At 47.8% G+C, this 26427-nt stretch overlaps 1 protein-coding gene across 5 annotated transcripts in view; it reads left to right on the top strand.

Annotated features, from left to right (window-relative positions):
- The first annotated feature begins 964 nt into the window (after positions 1–964).
- The window catches only part of LOC138830136 (cartilage acidic protein 1), a 145989-nt gene continuing 120526 nt past the window's right edge, over positions 965–26427 (top strand). For 4 of the 5 annotated variants that reach the window (XM_070026555.1, XM_070026556.1, XM_070026557.1 and 1 more), the window contains exons 1-2: positions 965–1124; positions 20250–20440. In XM_070026555.1, coding sequence (XP_069882656.1) covers positions 1101–1124; positions 20250–20440 — 215 coding nt within the window. In that variant the 5' untranslated portion in view covers positions 965–1100. Of the gene's footprint in view, positions 1125–1330; positions 1364–20249; positions 20441–26427 lie in introns of those variants that run through there. The other variant, XM_070026554.1, reaches the window with a different exon arrangement.

Genomic DNA, 26427 nt, shown 5'->3' with positions numbered 1-26427 from the left:
TGTGAGAAGAGCAGCGAGGAAAGGTGGAAGAATGCCGAAGGCCAGGGCAGGTGGACCAGCCAGGGTTGGGGGTGAGATGGAGCGGGGACGCTGTCGGCCAGGCGGTGTGGGGGGGCGTGAGGGCGTGAGTCCGTCTCCACCCGCAGCCGCCCGCCTGGGCCTCGCGGTGCGCCGGCTCCGCGGCTCCCCGCCCGCCGCCTCCTGGGGCCGTGGTGAAGCTCTGCTCCCCATACTGAGCAGTCCCCCGGCGGCGCTCGGACACGTCCCCAGGCTGGATAAGATCGACTCGGCGCTGGCACCGCAGCCTGCGCGAAATCTCGCCATCGGCGCGGCTCGGGCGGCCGCCGGGGCCGAGCCGGGCTACGCCAGATCCCTATCTGGAGGGTGGCGGGGGATGCGAGCCCGCAGCACCTCCGCTCCCGCCACCCGCTCCCTCGGCCCCGCGCGCAGGGGACTGCGGGGTCCCGGGGCTCTCCGCCCTGCCCTCCCCCGCCGCCTTCCTCCCGAGGGACGTCGGCTGCCCACCGGCTCGGGGGGGGGGTGTGCCCGCGCCCCGCCAGGCGCCCTCTCCCGCCTCGCCAGGCCCCGCTGCCTCCTGAAGGTTACGCGGCGTCGCGGCGGAGCGCGGGGGGCGCTCGCCGGGGTCCGCGCCCGGCCGCCCCTGTCCGCGCCGCCGCCCACCCCCAGAGCCCGCCGGGCCGCGCCGCGCCGGGCCAGCTAGGCTGCCGGCTGCTGCCACCGCAATCCCGGCTCCTAAATCAGCGCGGGGAGGCGCCCCTTCCCCCACCCGGCTCCCCGGGCTCCCCGGGCCGCGATTGGCCGCACGGGCGGCCCCCAACCCTGGGCCCCGGCTCCAGCTGCCGCGCTATTGGCTGCGGGCCTCCGCCAGCCTTTACATAAGCCCGGGCGCGCTCGAGTGGAGTTGTATAAAGCGAGCGCGCGGCGTCGGGGCGGGAGGCTCGAGGCCAGCCCGGGACCGGGGCCGGGAGCTGCAAGGCGGCGGCGGCGGCGGCGGCGGCGGCGCAGGAGCCGGCGGCAGAGGCGACCGCGACCGCCCGCGCTCCGACGCCCCCAGGCGGCGGGGCTGAGACAGCCGGAGGATGCCTCCGAGCGCCCACCCCGGAGTGAGTACCGACTCCCTCCCGGAGCCCCCACCCCCTCGGGCGGAGAAAGTTTCTCCAGCCCCCGCACCCCTCCCCGTTCGCCCTCGGGGGGCAGCGGGGATTCACCGGCACCGCCAAGACGATGGTTTGGTTCCCAACTTGCCAAGAGGCGTAGGACTCGGTTGGCGCGCAGAGCCTCCCCGGCGGGCTGGGGGCAAGACGGGCGCCTGGCTGGATGTGGCGGAGAGGTGGGAGCCGAGGTGCGGGGTGACAGCCCGCAGCGGGCAGAGGAGGGGTTGACAGCGCCCGGGAGGTCAGCTGTTTGGGGAGGGGGTGCTGGGGCTTGGGAGGGAGCGGAGCAGGGGAGGAAGGCAGTTGGGGTGGGGGCGGTTCTTGGGGAGTCACACAGCCAGGCAAGCTCAGCTTGCAGTCAGGGAAGCCGGGGGCCTCTGCTTCCCAGCTGGGGAAGCGCCTTGGGGGGCTGGTTCTCCTTCTCCGGGAAGCCAGCGCTCGCCCCTGCACAGCGCTGGGTATGAGAGCTCCGGAGCCAGCTGCGCGCGGTGTAGCTGCCAGCCGCCTTTTGCTGGACCGAGGTGTGGCCAGGCTTCCAGGCTGCCAGAGACGAGCCCGCTTTGGGCATTCCGGGGAAAGGGGGCGGGGGTCTCCCTTGTCCCCGCGAAAGCACCGAGAGGTTTTGGTGGGGCTGCAGGCCGGGTTTGGGGGCATGCCCAGCAATGCAGCGCGCTTCTTTTGCGGTACAGTTGTTGGGAAACCCTGGTCAGTCCTGCTTCTGCAGAAACCAACTCAAGAACCCAAAGTCATCCCAGCCTGGATGGGAGCCTCCCTAGGGGTGGGGGTGGAGGGCTTCCTCCGGGAATGACTAATGTGTGTCGTCGCCGCCGCCGGTGGGTTCACCCACTGTGGCATCTGTGCGCTTCAGGAGGTGCTTCAATTCTCCAGGCAGGATACATTCTTGAGTCCAACTTGAAGTACCTTCTGGGATGGGTGCAGGACTTCCCAAGCGAAGCCAGATGGGAAAGAAAGCAAGAGGATTCTGGTAGCGGGTAGCTCTGTGGTGCTGTCTTTCATGGAGAGAACTCATATGGGAAGAGTAAGAGGTATCATGGGAGATTTGGGATCCTGATAACTTGGGGGCAGGCAACACCCAAGACTGAATTAAATTCAGACAGTGCCACAAGACCTTGGAGCCAAGAACGGGAACATGGCGGTCGTTCCAGTATGGTTCTTAAGGAAGCCTTTTCTCCTTCTGATGTGGTTAAGAACATTCTTCTGGTAGCAGGTTCTAAAGTCAGACTAAGCAGCCATGAAGAGAGACTGGAATCTTGGTGCTGGTCAACAGGACCACAATTAGAACATTCTAGATTCTAGTTGGTGCTAGTGGACTCTGGAGAAGGTTGAAAGGCGTGTGACAGTCGTCTGCTCTGCAGATCTAGATTGAGGCTGTGTCCTTTGCCACATCCCATCCCTGTTCTAGAGCCCCATTCCTCTGTCTAGAGCCCTGTTATGGGATCTATCAATTCAAACTGCTCTCCATCCTCTCTCTGTGTCTGCCTGCAGTCAACATTTTTCTGCTGCATCTCCCAAGACCTTCTTTCCACTGGGAATTGTGTGCCGTGAAATACCTGCTTGTTGCTCTTTCTTCCCTTTTTTCCATCTGGGCTGCACCTGGTGTTCTGAACCCTGATGTTTATTTCTTGGCACCTGGATGTTTGGTAAAGGCATCCTGTGGTGCACAGGGGTGTCCCTGGGAATATATGGACCAACGGCCTGCTCAATTCTAGGGAGTGAAACATAGACTCTTCCAGAGAGAATGGGCCACCAACCAGGAAAGTCCGTTGTGTTAAACAGCTTGTGACAGACTTTGGTTCTCAAGCTTCCTAGCCGCCTGCAAAGTTGGTGGAAGCTTAGAGGTGGAGCAAACTCCTTGGTGTCCAGTAGGGGGCACCAAAAGCACCTATCTCAGGACTACTGACTTTCTCCCTTCTTGCCCTTCACTAGCCATCCTAACTTAATGCTTGAAGGGAGCTCAGGCCATAGACCCCGGATATCACAGGTGACTGGAGCCCTTCTGCTACACACTTTCTGGACTTTAGGTAGTCCTGTGACCTCAAGTGCAATGGAGCTGGTGAGCTGTACATTCCAAGCAGAGGGAGCTGCTTGCTCTTTGAGATAATTCCTTTGGGTTTAGAGCCAGTGTGTTACTCGAACTCACAAAGGGCTCATAGAACCCGAAAATGCCAGAGCTAGACGAAAGGAGTCTTGAGGAACACTTAATCTATCCTCTTCCCAAACCTTGTATTTTTCATATATAACTTCATTTCCAGATGATAAAGACTGAAGCCCAGTAAAAGAACTACCTTGCTCAGATCACATGGCTATCTGGTAGGAGAGATGGAACTGGGTCTGAGAATTCTCAGTCCTCTCTTTGGAGCTCTTTCCACTCCAGTGACCTGCTTCTTCTGTACTGTGAAGATGGACATATGTTCTTTACGCAGTAGGCACTGGTAATTACTGACTGATCAGACTTCAATTAATAACTTCGGTAAATTTGAAGAAATTTTCACTCTGCAGAGTGAGGAGGTAAAGAGCAGATAAATTCTCATAATGTACATACACAGATCATGGAAATTCCTCATTAGTCTTTCATCCACTATCCTTTCTCATTGTACAAGTTCTTTAGGCAAAAGTCATGCACTTCAGGATTCTGTCTGTGCCTTGGGATCAGAAGTGCCCAGGCCTTCACTGGGTGGTCTTAAATCTCAGACTCATAGCTCTTCCTTTCCTCTACTGAGTGTCCTGTGGTCATACCCCAGCTGGTGGGAACCTCTCAAACTCAGATCCTGGATGAATTGGAGAGTTTCCAGAGTATTTGCCAATTTCTCCCATGCTTGCTGCTGCTCCCAGCTCAAGGTCAGAGTGCTAAGATGTTCTATTTTTGCAAAATTCTCCTGTTCAGGTTTCTTGGGTGACCTGGAGGATACTCCCATTTCCACAGCCTGCCCTTTTGTTCTGCAAACCTGGCAGCTGACATCTCAGCAAGGCCCCAGGAGGGAAGATTGTGACTGACCTGTGGCTGCCCCTTTGTTCCTCTCTCCCACCTAGCTTCTTTTCATGGTGTTTGGCTTTTCTCAGGTTCCTCTTGGAGGCTCCGCTGACAAGGCAGCCTATGCCCTCTGAGGAATCCCCTATTGCCAAAGCCTCTTCTCTCCCTGAGGCTCACCTAAGGTGTGCTTGTTGCCAGGCAAGCTGCTTGAGGTTGCTCTTCTCGCTTTGGCTCATAGAAAAGATTGGTCTTTATCTTTGGAAAGGAAGGAGGTAAGGGTCATGTGCACCGCCAGAGAGCAACACCCCTTTCTTTATATAGGGTTCCAAGAGTTGTGGTTGAGATCTCACCATCCTCCTGATTTAGCTGGAGAAACAGCCATGCATTCTCAAGCCGTGGTTTGATTCTGGATTCAGACCAGAGGAGCATAACTATTGATAATATAAGTAGAGCACAAGCTTTGGGTGATTGTTTTTAGAAGTTGCCCCTATCATGAGCCCTGCTATATTGTTGACCCTTCCCTACTCTCACTGAGTTGCTAAAGACAGAAGCTTAGAATGTAGCACCTTGACTTTCCAGCTTAGGGACGCCTAAGACAAACCACTTGATCCATGAGTTCCTCTGTTTCCCTCTCTGCTAAGTGGTCAAGTTGGCAATCTCATAAGGGGTATTGGAGAATAAAGAGGAGGGAGGCCATCTTCAGTATGCCTTTGTTCTTGATAAGCTATAGAGAGGTATTCAGTTGGAAGGGCATATTATTGCTGGCTCATAAGAAGCCACATAGGGTCTTGCTTCCTCGGAAGCAAGGACAAGTGTTCCAGGTCTTGGCATCCATCTCTGCTCACAGCCCCCTCTGGGCTGATGGACAAGGGCTTCTTGGCAGAATTTCCTCTTTGCCTGGTTTCCTCCCTCATCTCAGAGTTTTCACTTTGGGGTTCTGACATACTTGGGGGAAAGGAATTTTACAGGTCCCACGATAATTCTGAATGTGATGGAGGGCCCTGAGCTATTGATTCCTAAGGAAGGATCTTTCTGCTGGGAGAAGCCTTCCTCAGAGCCCAGTGATTTAAGAGTGCTGACAAATCCGTGCTCACCAAGCCTCCTGCAGGCTGCAGATAGGCTTCTAGGCCAGCCCGGACTGTGCTAGGGATTTCCAGAGAGCCTGGCTGGTTGCTTAGGGGACATAAACCTGTGAACCCTCCTTAGGAAAAAAGTATGAAGTCAGTTCGTACATTATCACACCAAATACACCCAGAACCACTGAGGGCATTTAAGGAATGAGAATGACTGAGAAACTGGGTTTGAAGAACATCCAGAAAGGTGTAAAGGAATTAGGGGAAAGGAGGGAACAAGATGGTCTTTTTCCATGATCTTGAAGTTCTTGGGCAGTGACTAAAGAGGTTATTTAATCACTATCCCCGTCATATAACAACATATAGAAACAATTTTAATGGGGCTGGGAAGGTGGCTCAGGTGGTAGAGCGCTAGCCTTGAGGTGAAGAGCTGAGGGATGGTGCCCAGGCCCAGAGTTCAGGCCCCACAACCAGACCCCCCCCAAAACAAACAAACAAACAAAAGAAACAATTTCAATGCCACAATTGGAGCAAGAACCCAGTGGGGGAAAACCAAAGATGTGGCTAAACATGCTACCCTACACAGAGAAGCCCTTACTACAAAGCATTATCATGATGGCCATGCCCATGGCCCAGCTATCCAGCAGGCAGATAGGAGGACTATCGTCCAAAACTTGACTGGGCAAAAGTTTGAGTCTTTATCTGAAAAACAAACTAAGGACTGGTTTAAGGGATAGAACATTTGCCTAGTGAGCACAAGACCCTGAATCCAATCCCACTAAGAAAGATGGGTAGATATAGATAGATAGATAGATAGATAGATAGATAGATAGATAGATAGATAGATAGATAGATAGATAGATAGATATCTGACCTCAAATGTCAATGGTGCCAAGATTGAGAACTCCTGGACCAGGGTATCTCAGTGGAATCATTGCACATTACACATGGCACACAGAGATCCAGGGACAAGGGACCAGCCAGGGTCACATAATAAGTGGGCAGGCCTGACCTAGATCTCAGATCTGTTCTCCTGAGACTGACTTACCCAAACTTTTCCCCAAAGTTGTTATGAAGAATAAATTTGAGTTGTGAAAACACTTATAAAATTATAAGGATATTCTTATTAATATTGCTATTATTATGAACTGGGAGTTTGGAAAGTTCTATTTGTGGCTCTATCACTCACTGACTCATTGTATAATGTTGAACGTCTGTGTGTGTGTGTGTGTGTCTCTGTGTCTGTGTCTGAGACTATGTCTATGTCTGCGTGCTGGGGCAGAAGGGGGGCGGTCTTAGCAAAAGGTAAATATATTGTAATCCTTATCTCTAGAGAAAAGTCCAAAGATCTGCCCTTCAAAAATGCTAGACACCTTAAAAAAAGAAAGAAAGAAAGAAAAGAAAGAAATTTTCCTTGAAAGACATCATGTGGGCTTTGTAAGAAGCAAAATGCTTACTTCTTGGAAAAATTCCAGTCCCCTGGCCCTGTGAATTGGTTCCAACCCAGGAAATCTGATCAACATCCGGAGGAGAAACTGATAGCTCCACAAATGACAAGTGACTGGATTTGTCTCTACTCTCTCCGAGAAGAAGAGACCTCCTCCACTTCCCTGCCACCCTTTCCTACTCACTGTCCCTCCCAGCACTGGGAAGTTCAGCTGGGAACTTCAGGGAGGAATGGGAAGGCGGGGCGTTAATTAGTAAAACCTTGTTTACTTAACAGACATATTCTTAAAGATCTCTTCCAAGGGACATTTTGACATATTACTTTAATTAGCCACAGAAGAATCGAGAGTGCAGAGAGTGTAAAATGACCCGAGCGGTTGTTTCCAGTTACTCTTATCTTTGTTTGCACCTGACAAGTACCCTGACAAGGTCACGGTATCACTGCTGAGCTCAGGCAGTGTCCTGGTGACCACAGGAGGGCCTGCAGGGGCCTCTTCTCTTACACCAGCCTCTACCTACCCAAAGAACAGCTACCTCTGTGGACATTTCTGCCTTAGCAATTCTGGAACCGCCTCTAAAGTATCTGTCTTAAAGGGATCATCAAGCCCTGCAAACCTCAGTGAGGGGAACAGGCCAGGGAGCCTGAACTTTCCTCCTGGGCAAAGGGGCTGCGTGCAGGACTGGGAAGGGAAGAACAGTTGGATAGCCTCAGTTATTGTTTTATGTATAAAGCTGAACCCTGGCCTTGTCCTCTTCCTGGAGGAAGCATCTCCAGAGTTTCCCTATCCTTCCCACGTGGGGGTCACTGCTTAGATCCCTGTCTCAAAGGCTGTGTGGGCAGGCCCTGAGACAGGCCCCTGGGTCTATAGTGTTCAGTCTCTATAATCAAAGGAGCTAGGCTATAAACACGTTTGAGTCACCACAGGCTCATTCTCTGTGTAAAGGCGGTTTGGCTTTTACCTGGGTCTCTAAAGACAGTCTCTGTTAAATATCAGAACTGTGTACCTCTCATCTAAGAAGCTATACAACTCCAAAGAGGCCTTTGCAGGTAGGAACAAAAAGAGTTCCTAGGAAGAAAAGAGGTGGTGGGTCTGGTGTCTTATCTCTGTAATCCTAGCTACTCAGCAGGCTAAGATGGGTGGATCACAGTTCAAAGCCAGTCTGGGCAAGAAAGTCTAGGAGATTCTTAGTTCCAATGAATGAGCAAAAATCAAGAGATGGAGGCATGGCTCAAGTGGTAAAGTGCCTGCCTTGAGCAAAAAAAGCTTAGGGACAGACCAAGGCCCTGAGTTCAAATCCCAGTACCAACATATACACATATACACACTCTCCAAAAAGGAAAGAAACACCACCGCATCATTTCTCAGCTATAGATTCAGCACCTAGCTTAGCACTTGGTGTGGGATTCCTCATAGAATCCATTAGAAATGAATCAGGGAATGGTGAAGGAAAGCAGGTGATTGCTCTGGAACAGAGGTAGCCTTTGGGATTAATGTGAATCTCCAAGCTCAGTCATTGAGGCCTCCTGCTCCTCTTCTAGCTCCTTCCCGGAGCTGGCATATGGCACAGGGGCCACATAAACTTCCAGGGTTCCACTGAGCAGCCATGGCGGTCCTCTCTGAGCTTCCGGCAAGGCTGGGCTTCTCTGCCTTTCCAGGATCCTCAGCTGCTTTCCACTCCCCCTGGGGCAGCTGCAGTGAAGCTTTGCCTGTAGAATAGGTGGGAATTCGGATTTCTACTGAGGACGAAGTCGGGAGTGAATCATTGCTTCACAAAAACCTTCCCAGGAGGATGCTTTTAAATAGCAAGGGCTGCTAATGCGTTTTAAATGATTTTGGAAAAAAACTGACCCTTAGACTCTTAGGCCTGGAAAAGAACTTTGGAGGTCATCCAGTGGCCCGCCCTTCCCCTGCTCCACACCGTTCAACCGTCCTCTGGAACATTCTCCATCGCCATTCAGAAATCCAGCCTGCCCATTACCCTGTACACCGAGGCCCCCAAAGCTACACTGCCCTTTCAGAAATGTAAGTCTGATCATGTCTCTACCTGACTTCAAATCGTCCCCATGCTGTGACTTCAGGCTCCTTGCCCGGCATCGCAGTTTGTCCACACCCCAACTGCAGCCTCCACCCTTCTCCCCGAATTCCTCTACCTCCCCCCATTCCATCCCACCCACACCGTGTTCCAGACAAGCATTCACAGCATGCACACGCTGTCTGGCATGCCTACCTTTGATCCATGAGCCTCTGCCACCTCGAATCCCAATTCAGCTGCTCCAGAGAGCCTTTCCCACCTGCCCTTCCCACCCACCTCACAGGCTAATCTCTCCCTCCTATGGGCTAATCCTTCCCTCCTATGGGCTACATCCGGGATTTCTACCTGTGGCTACTCTGAACCTAGCCTGCTGTATGCACTATGAGGAATGTCAGCTCCCTGAGATCAAGGGCTAACCTGTCCTGTAGGCATCTTCTACTTGCATGAAGAATGAGTGTGTGTAGCAGCAAAGTGTATTGAGGGAGGGCTACTGCATTTGGAAAGCAGTGTTTAAGGAGTCAGCTCCACTGGGGACCCAAGCAAGATACATTAGTAACAGAAGCAAGCCTATTCCTCTGTCTTACAGCCCAGAACAGTTGACAGCTATTCCTGGCTCCACCTCCTGAGTTGTATTCATGCATTCATTCAGACAATAAACATCCAGTACTAGTAGTAACGGTGTGATTCTTGTTACCATTTCCTGCTGTACCCTGGTGTTCTGTACAGTGAGATCTCTCTGCCAGGGGCTAAGCTCAGAAGTCAGCCCAGGTTAATCTCAATTCGTTCTCACAGCAGCCCAGCCAGCCCTCCTTCCCATTTGACAGAACAGGAAAGCTGAGAGCTGAGAATGCTTAAGGTCTTACGATGCCCTGTGCATGTGACTGAGAAGGGCCATGCATTCTCTCTCTCTCTCTCTCTCTCTCTCTCTCTCTCTCTCTCTCTCTCTCTCTCTCTCTCTCTCTCTCTCTCTCTCTCTCGCTCACTCTCTCTCTCTCTCTGAAATGCCATTGCAAGTTGGGTACTAGTGACTCATGTCTATTAATCCTAGCTACTCAGGAGGCTTGAGACCTGAAGAATCATGGTTCCAATCCAGCTTGGGCAGAAAAATTAATGAGAGTCTGTCTCCAATTAGCTAGCAAAAGCTGGGCTGAGGCATGGCTCAAGTGGTAGAACACTAGTCATAAGTAAGCAAGTTGAGCAAGAGCACAAGGTCCTAGTACTGGCAAAAAGAAAAAGAAAAAGGAACACCATTTCATTAGCCCTTTTCATTAGCTTTCTTTCTTTTCTGGGCTTCCTTCTTTTTCTTCTTCGGATAAAGCCCAAGTCTCCATTTTTGTGCAGCCTCAGGCACATCTCCAGGTGAAGGAAGCCACAGATTTCATATTTCCTTGGTATTGAGGAAGATGGAAGATGCGTAGGGATGGGGTGGGGTGGAGTACAGAGATCTAGAGTTCTTCCAGGCTGGCAGTGTGGAGGATCTGGTGGAAAAAGAACTGGGACCTTGGGATGCGTGTTCCATAGGGCAAGGCTTTTTCTTATTCTCAGTGTTTCTCTAGTACCTAGCACAGTACTGGCTCTGTATACCTAGTGCTCTGACATGGAGCAGGTACATAAGCAAGCCTAATGACTGAGTGAATAGCAGCTTCAGCCTTTTCTCTCACTGGGGTCACAATATTCACCTCCCCAACTGTCCAAATGTCCTTTCTGATTCCAGCCCAGACCTCTCATGCCCTCCCATATATCTCCTGCACCCTGTGTATGACTACTACATTCTCTCCCCCCACACACACACACCCTTGGTGGTACTGGAGTTTAAACTCAGAATCTCATGTTTCCTGGGCCTGTAGTTCTACAGTAGTCATGGCTCTGGCCCTGTTGTTCAGTGGTTATTTTTGAGATAAGTGTCCTGCTTCTGGTCCTGGCATGTGCCTAAGCTGTGATCCACTTCCTTTCAGTTTCCTGTCATTGCTGGGATCACAGGCATGCACTAACATGTCCAACTTCCCACTGGTAAGATGGAAGTCTTAGCCAGGTACTGGTAGCTCACGTCTGTAATCCTAGCTACTCAGGAGGCTGAGATCTGAGGATCGCAGTTCAAACCCAGCCCAGGCAGGAAGGTCCATTAGTCTTATCTCCAGTTAACCACCAGAAAACCAGAAGTGGCACTGTGGCTCAAGTGGTTGGTAGAGTGCTTACCTTGAGCTGAAGAGCTCAGGAATAGCACCCAGGGCCAGAGTTCAAGCCCCTTGACCGACCAAAAAATAAAAATAAAAAGATGGAAGTCTCGTGGACTCTTTTTTTCCAAAGCTGTTCTGGAATCATTGTTCTCTTAATCACAGCCTCCCATGGGGAGGAACAGGTGCATGCCATGGTGCCTAGTTGTGGGTTAAGGAGTGAAAAAAAAATTACTTGTCCTGGCTGGTCTTGAACTGCAATCTTCCCAATCTCAGCTTCCCAAATAGCTAGAATTATAGGCACGAACCACCAGCTCATACCTTTATTCTTCCTTTCTTTTTGTCTCCTTCCTTAATGCCTGCCTGTCTGCCTGCCTGCTTGCCTGCTTACCTTCCTTCTTTCCTTCCTCTCTCTTCAGTGCCAGGGATTGAACTTGGGGCCTTAGGCATCTTAGGCAAGTACACTATCACAGCTAACCTTACCATATTCTTTTAACCACACCATGAATCTTTGGTTCATGTCCCTCAGGAGCCTCCATTCTCTCCCAGCCTCCTGGGCTGCATCTTTCCCCCATTATTTGGCCTTTCGATCATGTGTGTGCTGTCTCCTCATCCCAGAGCACAGTCTCCATTTGCCCCTCGGATCAGTTCACCACTGCCTCTGTTCTGGGCCTTCCCCAGCTTCCCCAGGCTACAGTGTTCCATCTCGGCATAAGACAAGTTTTGTGTAACAAGAGAGATTAGTATAGTGTCTAAGAACATACATTCTGGAACTCATTTGCTTAAACAGAAATCCCAAGTCCTAGCTATGTAATCTTGGGTAAGTTACTTAGCCTCTTTGTGCCTTCACTTCCTTATCTTTAAAATGAGGACAGTGGTAGTAGCTATGCCACAGTGTTCCTGTCAGGATTAAATGAGTCATGCACATGAAGGCTGAGAGTAGTGCTGGCCACGGGCAGGCAGGTGGGTGGTGTTACTCGTGTTACTCTCTGTTTTTACTGCATGAGTGGATTTGGCTATGAACTTGACTGAAGAACCACATGGTCAGTTCTGAGGCCTGGAAAGGGAGCTCTGACAGCCACATGGAAGCAGGCGAGATGAGAATAGAGGGGAGGAGTTAGCAAGCTCAGGTGTGCAGATCCCCAGCCACCGGGATGGGGAACCGATTCCACTCTCCCTCTCCCAGTGGTTTTAAAGAATGCAGAAGCACGATACCAGGTTTCCAGCCATGTGGAGTTTGAATGCCAGTGACACTGGCATTCACTTTCCTACCTTGATTTGGCAGGTGGTAGACAGGGCTCAATCAGCTGGAGATGAAATGTACTTAGGACACCGATGCGAATGTTTGGCAGGCGTGGGTGTGGGGTGCATCAGGCTTGCTGGGTGTACTACTCCCTGTGGCTGGGATGCAGGCCAGGTGAGTGACCTCTGCAGGGATCAGGTACAGAGAGGGTGCACCGGGTCCAGCTCTTTCAAAATGGCCAGCAGGTTGCTCTGGGCCATGAGTTCTCAGTAAGCATAGCTTACTGATTCATAGCGGGATCATTCTTTGTTCTGGGGTCTGTCTCGGGGCATTGTAGGGCATTCAACAGCATCTCCAATTTCTATGCACTGAGTGCCAGGAGCACCATCTTCCCTAGTTTGACTATCAAAACCCTCCTAGAGGGTCTGTAGAGAACCACAGTATGGCTGCTCCTTCCTAACTTGGGACCTTTGTCCACTCTGCATTGCTTTTCCTTCCTCTTCCTCCTCTCCTTGTCCAGCCAACTTCTTAGCATTCTTCAAAGCCTAGCCACAGAACATTCCTTCTGCAAAGACCTCCTAGTTTCCCCACGATATCATTTAGATCTCTCTGTGACTCCTCCACAGAAGCTCTTACTCTGTCCTGCAAAGGCTGAATAACTTTCTCCCCATGACCTCAGCACCTAAGACAAGGACAGGTTTGTGTCTGGTCAGCAGGAAGTGTGGCAGAGGGTGACTGAGCTGGGACAGCTTCGGTCAGCTTTTCTCCAGTGTTACTGGCCTTCCAGGAGGTCTTTGGTGGATCTGGTGGTCCAGCCTACATGGGGTAGAGTGTTCCTGCCACTGCTGATCTCCCTTGTGTCTCAGCTCTCTGACACATGTCTGAAAGGGTCTGCGTTCTTTGCTTGTTCCCAACATTTGGCCTCTCACTTTCGTGAGAGTGTAGGGTATGTCCTTGCTCTTTTGGTAATTGCAGAAGAACTGCTTGCCCTGGAAATTGTCCTGGAAGCCTCTTCTGCAGCTGCCTGACCCCATGGCAGAGAAACCAGGTTGCTTGGTTACCAGTTTTCAGACCCAATTTCAGGAAAGTCCTGAGGACACAGAAAACTGAGTTTGGTGGCACATGACCAAGAGCCAATGCTTGAAGGAAGAATTTCTGTTCCCTCCCAATGAGGGAGGACAGGGGCACCGAGGCTGCCTCTCTGGACCCCTGGCAGGCCTTCCTTGGGGCTCACTTGACCCTTGATCACCTGGGGCCAAATGATAAGACCTGTTACAGATGGGGACATCCAAGATCAGGAAGGTGGGAAGACATACCTAAGGTCACACTAGCATCTTTGCAGTGGACTTCAGATCCACATCCAGGTCGCTGACTCCAAGCTTTGGGCGCCTTCTCTTTTACACATCTTGCTGAGGATTGTTCAAAAAGTTCGCTTATGGAGCATTTTAAAGCAATTATTATTGCGAAGCAATTCTCACAACCTGCAACACAAGGCCCATGTCTCTGGCCCTTATGAGGGTCCTTCTTCTTTCCCCACAGCTGCCTTGCAGATCCCTTGGTGAGCCAGCTTTAATTCTGACCCCACACCCCTCGGCCTTACCTCCTCTGGGCTGCTCAGAGCTGGAGGCCCTGCCATGGCTGCTCTGCTGCCTCTGGGAAGAGCTCCTCTGTGAGGCAAGGACCAGGTTTCATTCATCTTTGAGTTCCTGGAACTCACTGCATCTCTAGCAAACAGTACATGGACTACTTCCTGCTGTGTACTACAGTACTAGTAGTATTCATACCCGTAAATGCTATGTACTCTGTAGTTCTCTGTGTACTACTCCAGAGCTACTCTGTCCATGAGTACCACCACTCCGTATTCCTTTTTTTCCCCCCAGTACTGGGACTTGAATTCAGGGCTTGCTCACAGCTGATGCTCTACCACTTGAATCTCACCTCTTACTTCCAGCTTCTTGCTAGTTAATTGGAGAGAAGAGCCTCTCAGACTTGTCTGCCTGGGCTGGCTTTGAATTGTGATACTCAGCTCTCAGCCTCCTGAGTAGCTAGGATTATAGATGTAAGACACTGGCTCCTGATACCACTCAGTCTTCTAATACATAGTAGGTGGTTGATATGCAAACATTCAAGAAAACAAAAATAGTCCCTTTAGCCCACCTTTCTATTCTATTTTTAACTTTTCTACCTGTTTTCCCGAAGGAGTCATATGTTCACAGTTGTGTGACAGGAAACGCCCCAAGCAAGCCATAGCAAACGCAAGGTCCGCGAGGTCACTGTGGGCTCCCGCTGTCTTCTGCTCCCAGCAGTATCCACCTGCTCTGCTCACATCCTTAAACCTCATATCCCCTGCCTCTCTTGACACTCTCTAGCTAAATAGATTTTCTTCATAGACTTCAACAAGCCCATGATGAATTTTGTTAGCAGAAACATCTTTCACATCAAATCAGATTGCAGTATGTACTCCCACTGGGGGACCACAAGTCTGGGGCAGTGGTTTTCATCCTAGACTGTCCATTAGCATCATACAGCCAGTTTCTAAAAAGATATAGCACCCAGAGCTGGGTGCCAGGGGCTCATGTCTGTGGTGCTATCTGCTCAGGATGCTGAGATCTGAGGATTAAAGCCATCCCAAGCAGAAAAGTCCATGAGACTCTTATCTCCAATAAAGTAACAAAAAGCCTGAAGTGGAGGTATGGCTCAAGTGGTAGAGCACCAGCCTTGAGTGAAACAGCTAAGGGACAATGTCCAGGTCCTGAGTTCAAGCCCCAGTACACACATATACACATACACACACGCGCGCGCGCGTGCGCGCGCACACACACACACACACACACACACACACACACACACACAAATACAGCATCCAGACACCATCCTAGACCAATGGAATCTCATCTCTACCCAAGGATCCAGCAGCAGCAAATGCCCCAGGGCTCCCAGGTGAGTCTTATGGTCAGTGGGAGGCAGGAGCCATTGGTCTGAAAGTTAGAAGTATGGTCTATAGCTTAGCAGACTGGGCATCACTTGACAGTGTGTTAGCTGTACAAGCCACCTAAATCCAAATCTGCATCTCAAGTGATTGTCAAGCAAGCATTGTTTTAGAAAAGAACAGTCCTTAGACACCTATGACAAGTTGCAAGCCGTTTCTGCTGATTCATATAATCATTTGAATACCTTTTTTCCTTCCTTCCTTTAACAAATATTAATAGAGTACCTCCTACAATGGTCCCTGGGAAAGCAATGGCATGCATCTCTCTCTTGGTCTGCAAATGACTGTCCATGACCCATTTTCTCTGGGCTCTGCTCTTTGATGGTCTCTCCTCTTGTCTCTTTGACCTGACCCCTCTAGTTCCAACCCTCGCCCTCTTTCTCCTCTTTGCAAAAAATTAGAGTCATTCCCTAGCACTTGAGCAGAACATAACATGGAGTATATACTTGGAGAATATAAAGATGAATGGAGCCTGGGCAGCCCTGCAGATCATATGGTCCTGTGTTTGATTTAAAAACTCTTAGATCTTTAGGCAGAGAAGATTCTTGAACCAATCTTGTACTTTCACTGTAATAGCCTGGTTTCCTGACTCAGGGAGCTATGGTATAGAACCTTGCTGTTCAGTGTGTGGTTTATGGAGCTGGTTAGAAATATAGAACGTTGGGCCTGTATGGCAAAGTTACTGAATCAGAATCTGCATTTTAACAAGACCACCAGGTGATTCATGGGCACATTAATGTTTGAGACGCATGAAGCGCTCGTATAGAACAGCATTTCTCAAATTTTGCAACTAATTAGAATCATGTGGGAACTTTAAAAAATATAATGCCTAAGACTGTATCCTAGGCCAATTAAGTCAGAATATTTAATGAGATAGACCTACGCACTAATTCTTCTTTAAGGGTACAACTCAGTGATGTGAAGTACACTCACATGACTGCAGCCATCACCACCAGACATCTCCAGAACTTTTTCATCTCCCCATTCCTCCTTTCCCCACCACCTAGAAGCCATATTCTTTACTTTGACCCATGACTTCTCCATGTATCTCATCTAAGCAAAATTAAACAATATCTGTCCCATGTTTACTTACTTCACCCAGCAAAATGGCTTTGGGATTCATCCACATAATAGCCAGTGTCAGAGTTTCCTTCCTTTTTGAGGATGAATAATATTCCATTGCATTTGTGTACTACATTTTGTTTATCCATTCATCCATTTATTGACTCAGGTTGTTTCCACCTTTTAACATCATGAATAATGTTGATATAAACACTGGTTTGCAAATGCAAACCATTTTTTGGAGGAGAGTACAGAAGTAGAATTGATAGATGATACAATAATCCTATTTTTTTCTTTCTTTCTTTCTTTTTGTTTTAGTGACACTGGCAACTGAACTTAGGGCCTTAAGCTTAGGCAGGTGGTAGAGTGCTTGAGCCATACCTCCAGCTCCATATTTTCAAACTTTTTTTGTCAGTTGTGCGGTTTGAACTGGGTGCTGTCCTTCAGCTCTTCAGCTCAAGGCGAGCGCTCTACCACTTGAGCCACAGAGCCACTTCCGGTTTTCTGGTAGTTAATTGGAGGTAAGAATCTCACGGACTTTCTTGCCCGAGCTGGCTTTGAACCATGATCCTCAGGTCTTAGCCTTCTTAGTAGCTAGGATTACAGGGGTGAGCCACTGGCACCCGGTCATATTTCAAACTTTTGAAGAACTGTGGCTGTACCACTTTACGTGCCTACCAGCAATGCACACAAATTCCAATATTTTTATTTCTTGGTAATTGTAACCATCTTCAAAGATGTGAAATGATAAATAAATAAGGGTTATTTTAATTTATTACATAATTTCTGATGTTTTCTTTTCCTGTTGGACATCTTTGGAGAAATGTGTATTTCAAGGCCTTACCCACATTTTGAGTCAGGTGGTTTCATTATTTTTGTTGTTTTGTTGTAGAAGTTTTTGACTGTTACAGTCTGGATATTAATACCTTATCAGATGTATGACTTGCAAATGTTTTTCTCCCTTTCTGTGGGTTACCTTTTCATTCCTTAGATAGTGTCCTTTGGTGCACAAAAGTCTTTAATTTTGGTATATGTAGCTCATTTCATCCAGTTTTTCTTTTGTTACTTGTGCTTTTGATGTCTTATCCAAGAGATCATTGTCAGGCATGAGAATTTTTTATAGCTTCCCAAATGATTTCAATGTGCAGTTGAGATTGAGCAATGTTTCTCCAATTTTAATGTACATTCAGATCACCTGACATCATGTCAAAAATGCATATTCTTAGTTATGAGGCCTCAGGTGGAGCCTAGATTCTGCATTTCTAACAGAGTCCCAAATGGCATGGATGCTGTTGGTTCTGTGGTCCACTGCCGAGTAGCCAACAATGGCCTCCTTCTGAGCTCTGAGAGGAGTTGGTAGAGATTTATAAGGTACACTTTCTCACCATCATAGTTCCTGATCCACCATCAAGCCAAACTACTGCTTACAAGCTAACTTTTACCTGATCCTAAGCAGCCCCAGTGGTGAGTGCATGGAGTATCTTTGGCCTGGTCGAGGAATGAAGAACACATTTTTCCTGCCCCATCCCCCAGCCTCCTGGGAGATCCATCCACTAGTTTACCCACACTAATAATGACTGGTTTCTTTCCAACCCTGGCCCTTTTGAAGACCTCACTAGAAAACTATTTTGCTCAAAATACGTTAAAATACACTCAGCAGAAATCTATGCAGGGTGAAGTTTGTAGAAGAAGTTGGTAAGGTCAGAAGAGAGACTGCTGGAAGTCTTCTCAACAAATGCTTTAATCCATCATAGCATTTTAGAGCCTGAAATTCAAGAGCCTTACTGATCTCCTCACAAACTTTTTTTGGAGTAGAGAGCTGGGACCCAAAGAGATAGTAACTTGTCAAGATCACTAAGTAAATTAGAAGTACACAATTTCCTTTTCATCTTGCTCTAAGTTATTTATCTGGAAATGGATCGCCTAGAATGTCTCTTCACATAGCTCCTTTAATTCAAAGTTCTGCTTTTCAGAGAAAAGACAAACATCAAGAGGGTAGATCATAGTTCTTGCCTCTCATGGTGTTAGAACATTTTTTTCTACCAGTTAGGCTCCGATTTCCCTAATAGGACCTGGTCCCTGGTAGAAAGAGATCCAAATTGCAGGTATGAGTTCTAAAAGGAAATAACTAGCTTCTAGAAGGCATACACAAGCCCGTTTTCTCTTTCAGGACCCTGGCAGGTGTTATAAGCCAATTGCTCTTTTTAGCCACTACTAATCAATAGGATTTGGCGCTCAAGTTGGAGTTCATTGTTGTCCTTTCAATAGGGGTCACACCTTAAAAAGAGTCTAGTGACCTTCGGATCCATGCTACATTTCAGCATGTCTACACTGGCTATTAAATCTTCTTTCTCTTCCCCCGTGCCCCTAGCTGTTCATTAAACCAATTATGAGTTTCTTTTATCCAATCAAACTTCCTGCCAAGTCAGAACTGTGGTAGGGATGCATTTGGCTTTAGTGATTAGACAGCCTGGGAGAGGCCGATGTCTCATTCAGATGTAGGTAGGTGTAATTTGGGATGACCTCACTCTGCCAACATGCATCCTCTGATCATGCTACCAGAACCTCCTTCCAGGAAAGACGCCCCTAGGTTTCTGCCTGACCATTGGAGCCCTGCCCCTAAGTCTTTCCAGCATTTCCAGCAAGGCCATCAGAGAGTCTTCTGATCTTCTTTAGCACTGAAGGCAGTACCTGAGCCCCTCATTTTGGTCTCCGGGTCCTTGACCTGGAGCAAGCTCATTTGTTGGCAGAAGCATCTGTCTCCATATGGGGAGACAGTCTTCAGATCTTTCTTGCTCTTCCCTCATTAAGACGTCAGCTTCACTCAGCCTTGCTCTCAGCTGCCAGACGCATTGACAAGCCAGCAGCAGAAGTCCCATCAGAAAGAAGTTTGCTGTTTTCTGAAGGCAGGTGGTGCTTAGCCTGCCAGCAATGGACCTGCACAGGCTCCATAGGCCTCATCCCAGTGAGCCTTTGGAACCACTGTGAGGTCCAATTCTGCACCTGTGGGCAGTCTCTGGGTGGCTCCATCTGCGTAGTTCTGTGTCTTCCTTGCTATACCCAGAAGGGTGGAATCCTGCCACCTTCCTGGCCATTCTCTTCTGTCTCCTGGGTGAGTGCCACTGGCTCCCATGGCCCCAGGCTGCTTGGCAACACCCTGAGTTATGTTAGAGATATAATAATGAATTATACAATGCATTATACATAATTAATTTATAATAAAACACGCATGCAATGGTTTAATTTCTCCAAGTGAATGATGTGCTACTCTCCAGACCTTGCTGGAATGCATCCCCTGACTGACTGCTTCTTCTTCTGGAGGCAATGGCTGCCAGCTGCCCTAGAGAAGGATTTGGCTTGTAGACTCTGCCAGGCTACCTCTAGGATATCAGAAAGTAATAGATCTGGAACAGTGCTGAGATAACACCTTTGTTGTCCTAGACCTAGATATCATGGGGAGGGGGGGTCTGCCTCCACTTCTGTACTGCTTGCAATCTACATTCTCATAGTATTTCTCCAAGAATATGGAAGATGTATATACTTATACATATGTCTCCTTCCTTCCTTTTCTCCTTCTTTCCTTTCCTTCCTTCTTTCCTTTCCTTCCTTCTTTTCTTCCTTCCTTCCTTTCTTCTTTCCTTCCTTCCTCTCTTTCACAAATATGTAGTGAGTGCCTCTTACATACCTGGTCTTTGGCTTTGTGTATATCAGTGAACAAAAAAAGATCTTTGCCCAGGTGGAGTTTATATTCTGGCAGAGGAAGTCAGGCAGTAAGTGTAAGGACTAAGTAAATGATAATGCATGTCATTCAGTGATGGGTGCTGCACTAAAAAAGAAAGCAGAGTGGCATAAGGGTAGCTCATGGTGCTGGAGGCAGGTTTTAGCTTATAGGAAGGGGTCCATGGGCAGGGCTTGTGAAAACGCAGCAGCCCAAGAATTACTAACCCTCCTCCCCACATCCCTACCTACCCATCCCAGGAACAAAGGCAATACTGAGATTAGATTCTCCCAGTTGCCAGCCTCCAAGATCTTTCAGTAATTGTTGTAACTTTGGGTTTCAGGTATTCAGAATGTTCCTGCTACTGTGGTTTCTGCCCCCCACTGAGGGGTCCCAGCGGACTGAACCCATGTTCACTGCAATCACCAACTCTGTTCTACCCCCCGACTATGACAGCAACCCCACCCAGCTTAACTACGGTGTGGCAGTGACTGATGTGGACCACGATGGGGACTTTGAGATCGTGGTGGCGGGGTAAGTGCCTCTTACCCTGAGTTTGACAGATATATTAATCAGCTTTTGCTATGCTATGGTTGTATAACAAGCAACTCCAAAAGCCAGTGACTTGGGGCAGTGCACATTCTTACTCACAGGGCTGGTCCTCTGTAGCTTAGCTACAGCCTTGCTGGCTTGTCTGGGAGTTCTGGGATGCTATGGATTTGACCTTTACCCTAGCAAGAAGTTGGGATGGAGGATAGTTTGAAAAAAGGCTGTTTGTTCTACATGTCTCCCTAGGCTTTCGGGATTGTCCCTTTGTCACATTTAAGCCTCCTTGGTCATGAAGGTAATTCATTCCTTCCCTGGGGGGGACAGGGGGTAAGACCTTTACAGAGGTAGTTGAAGGGCACCAGTCATGGCAGAAGACAATGCTAACTGCTGGCTTGTGGAGCACTTGACACGAGACCAAGCAAACATTAATTGTCCAAAGAAGAAGAGAAGATGGAAATCCAGAGGGATTACTAAGCTTCCTCTGGCCATGTCTTAGTACCCACTGCTCCCTTCTTTCCTAAAAAAAATCATTGTCCTGCAAGGAAAGCAGAGACTAGGAGTTCAAACATGAGGTCATGCTCTAGGTGCATAGCTTTCTAGTTGTATAACCTTAAGTCAGTCTCTTACTGAAAGATCATCTATAAAGGGGGTTCTGAAGCTTAATAAGCTAGTACACATTACAATACATTGTAAATTTAGCCAGTTACCATTGATTATTATCATTTATTGAACACTAACATGTGTCAGACACCATACATCATCTTATTTCACGTGCATCATCTTATTTACACCATCATCTCCATTTAGAGAAAAGGAAATTGAGGTTTAGAGACAGTAAGCAGCTTGCTGTCTGTCAAGTCAATAAATAGTAAGTGGATGAGTCAGGACTTGAACCTCCTGGCTTCCTAACTTGAGCTGCCAAATTACACTGTACAAAGTTTAGTTATCACTTCAAAAAATCAGCCAATCAATAAAAACACTACAGGGCCCTGTCGACCTCATTCTGGGAGGCTTGAGCTTTTGTGGTAGCTCAGAAAAAAAAGTACCTGGCAGGTAACATCATTTCTAACATCTGCATGAAACAGTGAAAAAGCATTGACCTTGGTATTGGAAGAACTGGTTAAAATTTTACCCATACCTAACCCAGAAGTCGCAAACTTTGTGCATCCATTTAGCTTCTACAGATCCACTTTCTTCCTCTATAAAATGGACACATCAGAATTTTCCCTGTCCGCTTCATAAGACAGTCCTGAGGGTCGGTGGTGACCATGGATAGCAAAGATACTTTGCAATGGGCGTTATTTCTCTCATTGTTGTTCCTAGTATTTTTGATACTGGGGCTTGAACTTTGGACCTGGGTTCTGTCTCTTAGCTTTTTGGCTCAAGGCTGGTGCTCTACCACTCGAGCCACAGTTCTACTTCCAGCTTTATCTCTCATTATTCATTTCTTCTACTGTGTGAAGAGGAGAGGGATTAAATTTTAGATCTTCAAAAAGGGAGACCTACATTCCTGTGCCACCCAATAGAACTTGCTATGATGACATCAGTGTTGTATGTTGGTGTTGTCCATGTGTGGCTGTTATGCACATAAAGCACATGTTAAACTGAATTCCTAGTTTGTTTTAATTTTAATAAAACAGCCACATGTAGATTGGATAGTTCTGTTTTGTGCCTTCAGAAGGAAAAACTAGAGAGCAGAATATGACAGCAAAAAGAAGTAGGAATCGTGGTGGCTGCCCATTTCATTGGAGGGGAGTTGAGTAGCATTACAGGCCTGTGTTAAACCCTGTCACTGCCCAGTCAGAATCTGAATCAGGGAGAAATCCTCCTGGCCAAGCCTTTGTTCAACCTGATTCCCAGAGCCATGTGCCATTCTTCCCCAGTCTCTGTTCAAGGACTTTGATTCATTTCTGAGATGCTCTGATTGGCCCTGACTTCTGCTTAGTGACTCCAGCCTTGTCCTGGTAGGCTTTAGACAGAGAGCCTCAGGTGATTTCCTTCCCTCCTCCCACCCCTCCCCTGAATTACTATGAGGAATGTGCTCTCCTGTCATCTCAACTATGGTACAATCTTATTTCTTCACAAATTAATATGGACAAAACAAGGCCTAAGATATGAAAAGGAAATCTCTTCACCCTCTTTTCCTCTCTTTCTGGGACCAGGACACCTGATAGAAGCTACGAGACCAAGCCTATGGAAAGTCTCCGTCTCCACCGGAAAGGCAACTCAGATTTCAGTAGCTTGAGTTGCCCTAGCATACATCGAAAGGCCCACTCTGTTCCCATGATTTGCCCCAGTGTACCTTCTGGTTCCCTTGGCCTGCCTGCTGTTACTTACTCTTCAAAGACACAAGACCCCTCACAGTTTTCTTTTATTATTGTTGTCCCCTTCTCCTTTCTTGGCACCTGTCTCCAAGGGAGGCTGATGCCATAGTCACAGGCTTGTACCACCCTCCCTGTAGTTCACTTTCAGCTGCAAAGAATAGAATAGAGAAGGTCTCTTCCCCCCACCCCCCCGGGTCCTGACCTCGTCTGTTTTGGAAGAAATGTTTGATGGCAGAATTTTCAGTGTCTGCTTGTCATTTCTAGGTCAAAGGCAGTGCTTATGCCTCCCAAAAACCTATTACTGAGGTCAGTTCCTAGGAGAGTCTTAGCTTCAAGCACAGGTCTCCACCGTTCCATGTGCAGGAGATGACACCTGCATTTCCTGATCAGGCAGCTTCCTTTCTGATCCTGGGCCTGTATTTCATCTTCCTCTTCTGTGAAGGCTTCTTTCCCTTCAAGGAATTCATCAACTTTGCTTTTATGTCCTTTGTGAACAGATTGTTTTTTTGTAGTCAGCTTAGAATAGACTTTGTCTAGCTTGCTGCTTACTGTGGAGCTTGTAAGACTCTGGTAATCATCCCCCTGGAAACAGGAACCAGACCATAAAGGGTCTTGAACCTGGGTCTGCCATTCAGAAAGACCCTGGTCTTTTCTCCCAAGGAAAGATTATATCAAGCAGCCTCTGTCTGAGAAAGCTTGAGCTACTGCATCTCTGAACGATGTATTTGCTACTCACTTGCAGAAAAGGCTAATGAGATTTACATGGAGGACAGGATGGCGAAATTGGGCAGCCTCCCAGCTCCAGGTCAGGGTTTCTTTGTGGCTGGTTGTGGAAGCATTGTGAATTCTCAGAGCATCAGGAAGACATGTTCTAATTTAAGTACCAAACTACATTCCAAAGGCAAATATAACTTTTTATTATCTCCAGCTTAGGATGATTTGTCACTGTCTTCCCCTTTGGGAATAGGATCACCAAGAGTTGACTCTACAGACATATTTAAATCAGGACCTTGGGAAGGAGGACATTGGGTCCATCCTTTGCCTTCCAATAAGGCCACACACACCAGTAATCTGGAAGCTCGTATTTGAGCCCAATGAGCATTTCCTTTCAGCTTTTGTTTGGCTACTGCCTTTCATACCATAGACCAAGTGGTCACCATCCTGCCTTTCATCCCACATGGACCCCCTTGAAAACATTCCTGATTTTTGACTCTGTTATATCTCCCCTGCGCCCATATTTAATTCGGTTTCCGGATGGTACACTCTGTGTAAGAATCACGTAGCAGGAGTTGAAATTTTTAAAAATTGAATTCGAATGCCTTTAGCTGGGGCACCTGCGTCCTGGTCCTGGCAGGTCCCCTTCTCTATTATCTTATAGATCTTTCCATTACCAACCCCTGAAGGCATTTTACTTTTGCAACCCCTGGGGGATCATGGCCAGCTCTTCAGTTTATAAGGCTCTGGTACTTGAACTCGTCTTGGATTTGTTGACCTTGGCGTGTGCCCCGTTGCCTGGAGTATTTACTCTTGGAATCGGTGTGTTTTGTTTTGCTTTTACGGTACCCTCGTTCTGGGTATTGACGGCATTGATTTTGAGCGTGTTGCGGGTGGGTGTGTGTTGTGTTTCGGATTCCGGAGTTAATTGTGATGGAAGGCGTGTGCGTGCCTCCGACTCGGGGAGGGGCGGGGGAAATGACCGCCCTTTGTTCTGCGGGGGATGGGGGCGGGAAGGGGCCGGCTCGGGCTCCTCCGCCACAGCTGGGCGAGTGTCTCCGCAAGTGGAGGGCTGATCTGCGAACCGGCAGGTTGCGTGATTGCGGGTCTGCGCGCAGCCGCCTCCCTGCCGGGCCAAGGGGAGGATTTGATCACCCCCAGAGACAGCCACGCACGCACAGACCTTGGAGGGTCTTCAGGACGGTTCTGGGGCAGATGGAAAGCCCCCGTGTCTTCCCCCCTTTTCTGGGTGGAACTAAACACCCAATCTCCGGTCTCAGGCGTCGGTCTGGGCGCCGAGCTCTCAGGGCCGAGGCTTCCTTCCTCCCCTTCCCCGCCCCACGCAGCCCTCCCCAGGTCCGAGGTGATCTCCCACCCCACCCCTGCCTGGCCAGTCTCCAGCAGGAGTTTGCTCAAATGGGGGAGATTGTGGTGGTTGTAAAGTTTAAATCACGGTTTAGATCAGGTTTTTTTTTCCCCCTACACAAAGAGCATTCATTTGGTAAAACCTTAACGCAGTCTTCACACTTGGGAGGGTTTCGTTTAAAGGGACGCCACATCTTGTAAAGCAGCGTTTTTATTTTCTTCTTAATTCTGCAACTACGTCAGGAAACTTTTTTAATTTACTCAAGTTAATTGGATTATATAAAAGGCAAACTCAATTGCCAGATTAATCATGATTAGGAGATTTTTTTTCCATTTAAAAATAATAACAATGAGAAAGAATAGGGTGTCTATGATTTTAACCAAAACAGCAGTTGATATATACCATTATAGTTTTAATAGATACACATACCCTAGAGATACATGTATACAGGTGTAGATAGAGACAGGTATAGTCAATAGGTATACTATGCATAGAAATATTATATATATATCTTAAACATATGTGAATATATGCTTTTAGCAAAAGCGAGAGTAAACATTTTTAAACTTTCAATCCTTGTTTGTAAAATATAACATTGTAATGGATTTGATCACCAGTTTTGACAGTCTCTTAAAACATTGTTCTGTTTGTTCTTTAACAACATATAGTTTACTTTTAACTACATTTAAACATGTTTAGCTGAAGAAAAACACACACACACACTAAAGATGAAGGTAAACACATACAAACACACACACACACCTCTTTTCACTCTTTTTTATTTCTTATTTTTCTGTCATGGGGGCTGGACTCTGGGCCTGGGCACTCTTCAGCTCAAGGCTAGCACCCTAGCACTTGAACCACAGCACCACTTACGGCTTTTTTCTGCTTATGTGGTGCTGAGGAATCAAACCCAGGGCCTTATGCATAAGAGGCAAGCACTCTACCACTGAGCCAACTTCCCAGCCACACACACCCCCCTTTTCTATCCTATCCCTTCCTAACCCCATCCCTGCCTATCCCCATCTGATCATTTCAACAGCTTTCATTTTGGCATTTATGCGTCTAGAAATTCCCATGTTATATATAGAGAGAGATATAGTCTATGTTATATCGATTTTTTTGATATATGTATGTAATATATCTCATGAAGATACATGATGGGGGAGGGATCACACTGGTACATACTGTTCTGCTTGTTTCTCACTGTGTAAAGTAAGTCAAATATATAAATGTACTGAAATGTTGATGTTTTTTCAAGTTTCCCAGTATGGATGTACCGTATGCATTTCACTAGTCCTCAAGTGACATTTTAGCTGTTTTGAATCTGTACCATTGTGAACAAGACCATGCTGAGGTTACATTCTCACACACATATATGAGTGTTTCTCTAGGAAAAAGTGGAACATTTTCCCAGAAGTGAAAATGCTAGATTAAGGATAGGTATGATTTAAATTTTAATAGACATCACCAAATTGCTTCTGGGTTCAGTCTTTTTTCTATTTATTGACAGGCTAAAAAAATAAACAAGATAAGCTTGGGTATTTATTCAGTCCAACAACTATTTT

This window comes from Dipodomys merriami, unplaced genomic scaffold, assembly GCF_024711535.1.
Source record: "Dipodomys merriami isolate MVZ:Mamm:240054 unplaced genomic scaffold, mDipMer1.0.p SCAF_184, whole genome shotgun sequence".
Classification (NCBI taxonomy): Eukaryota; Metazoa; Chordata; class Mammalia; order Rodentia; family Heteromyidae; genus Dipodomys; species Dipodomys merriami.
Note: the sequence above shows the minus strand (reverse complement) of the source record. Positions and strands in the feature narration are given on the sequence as shown.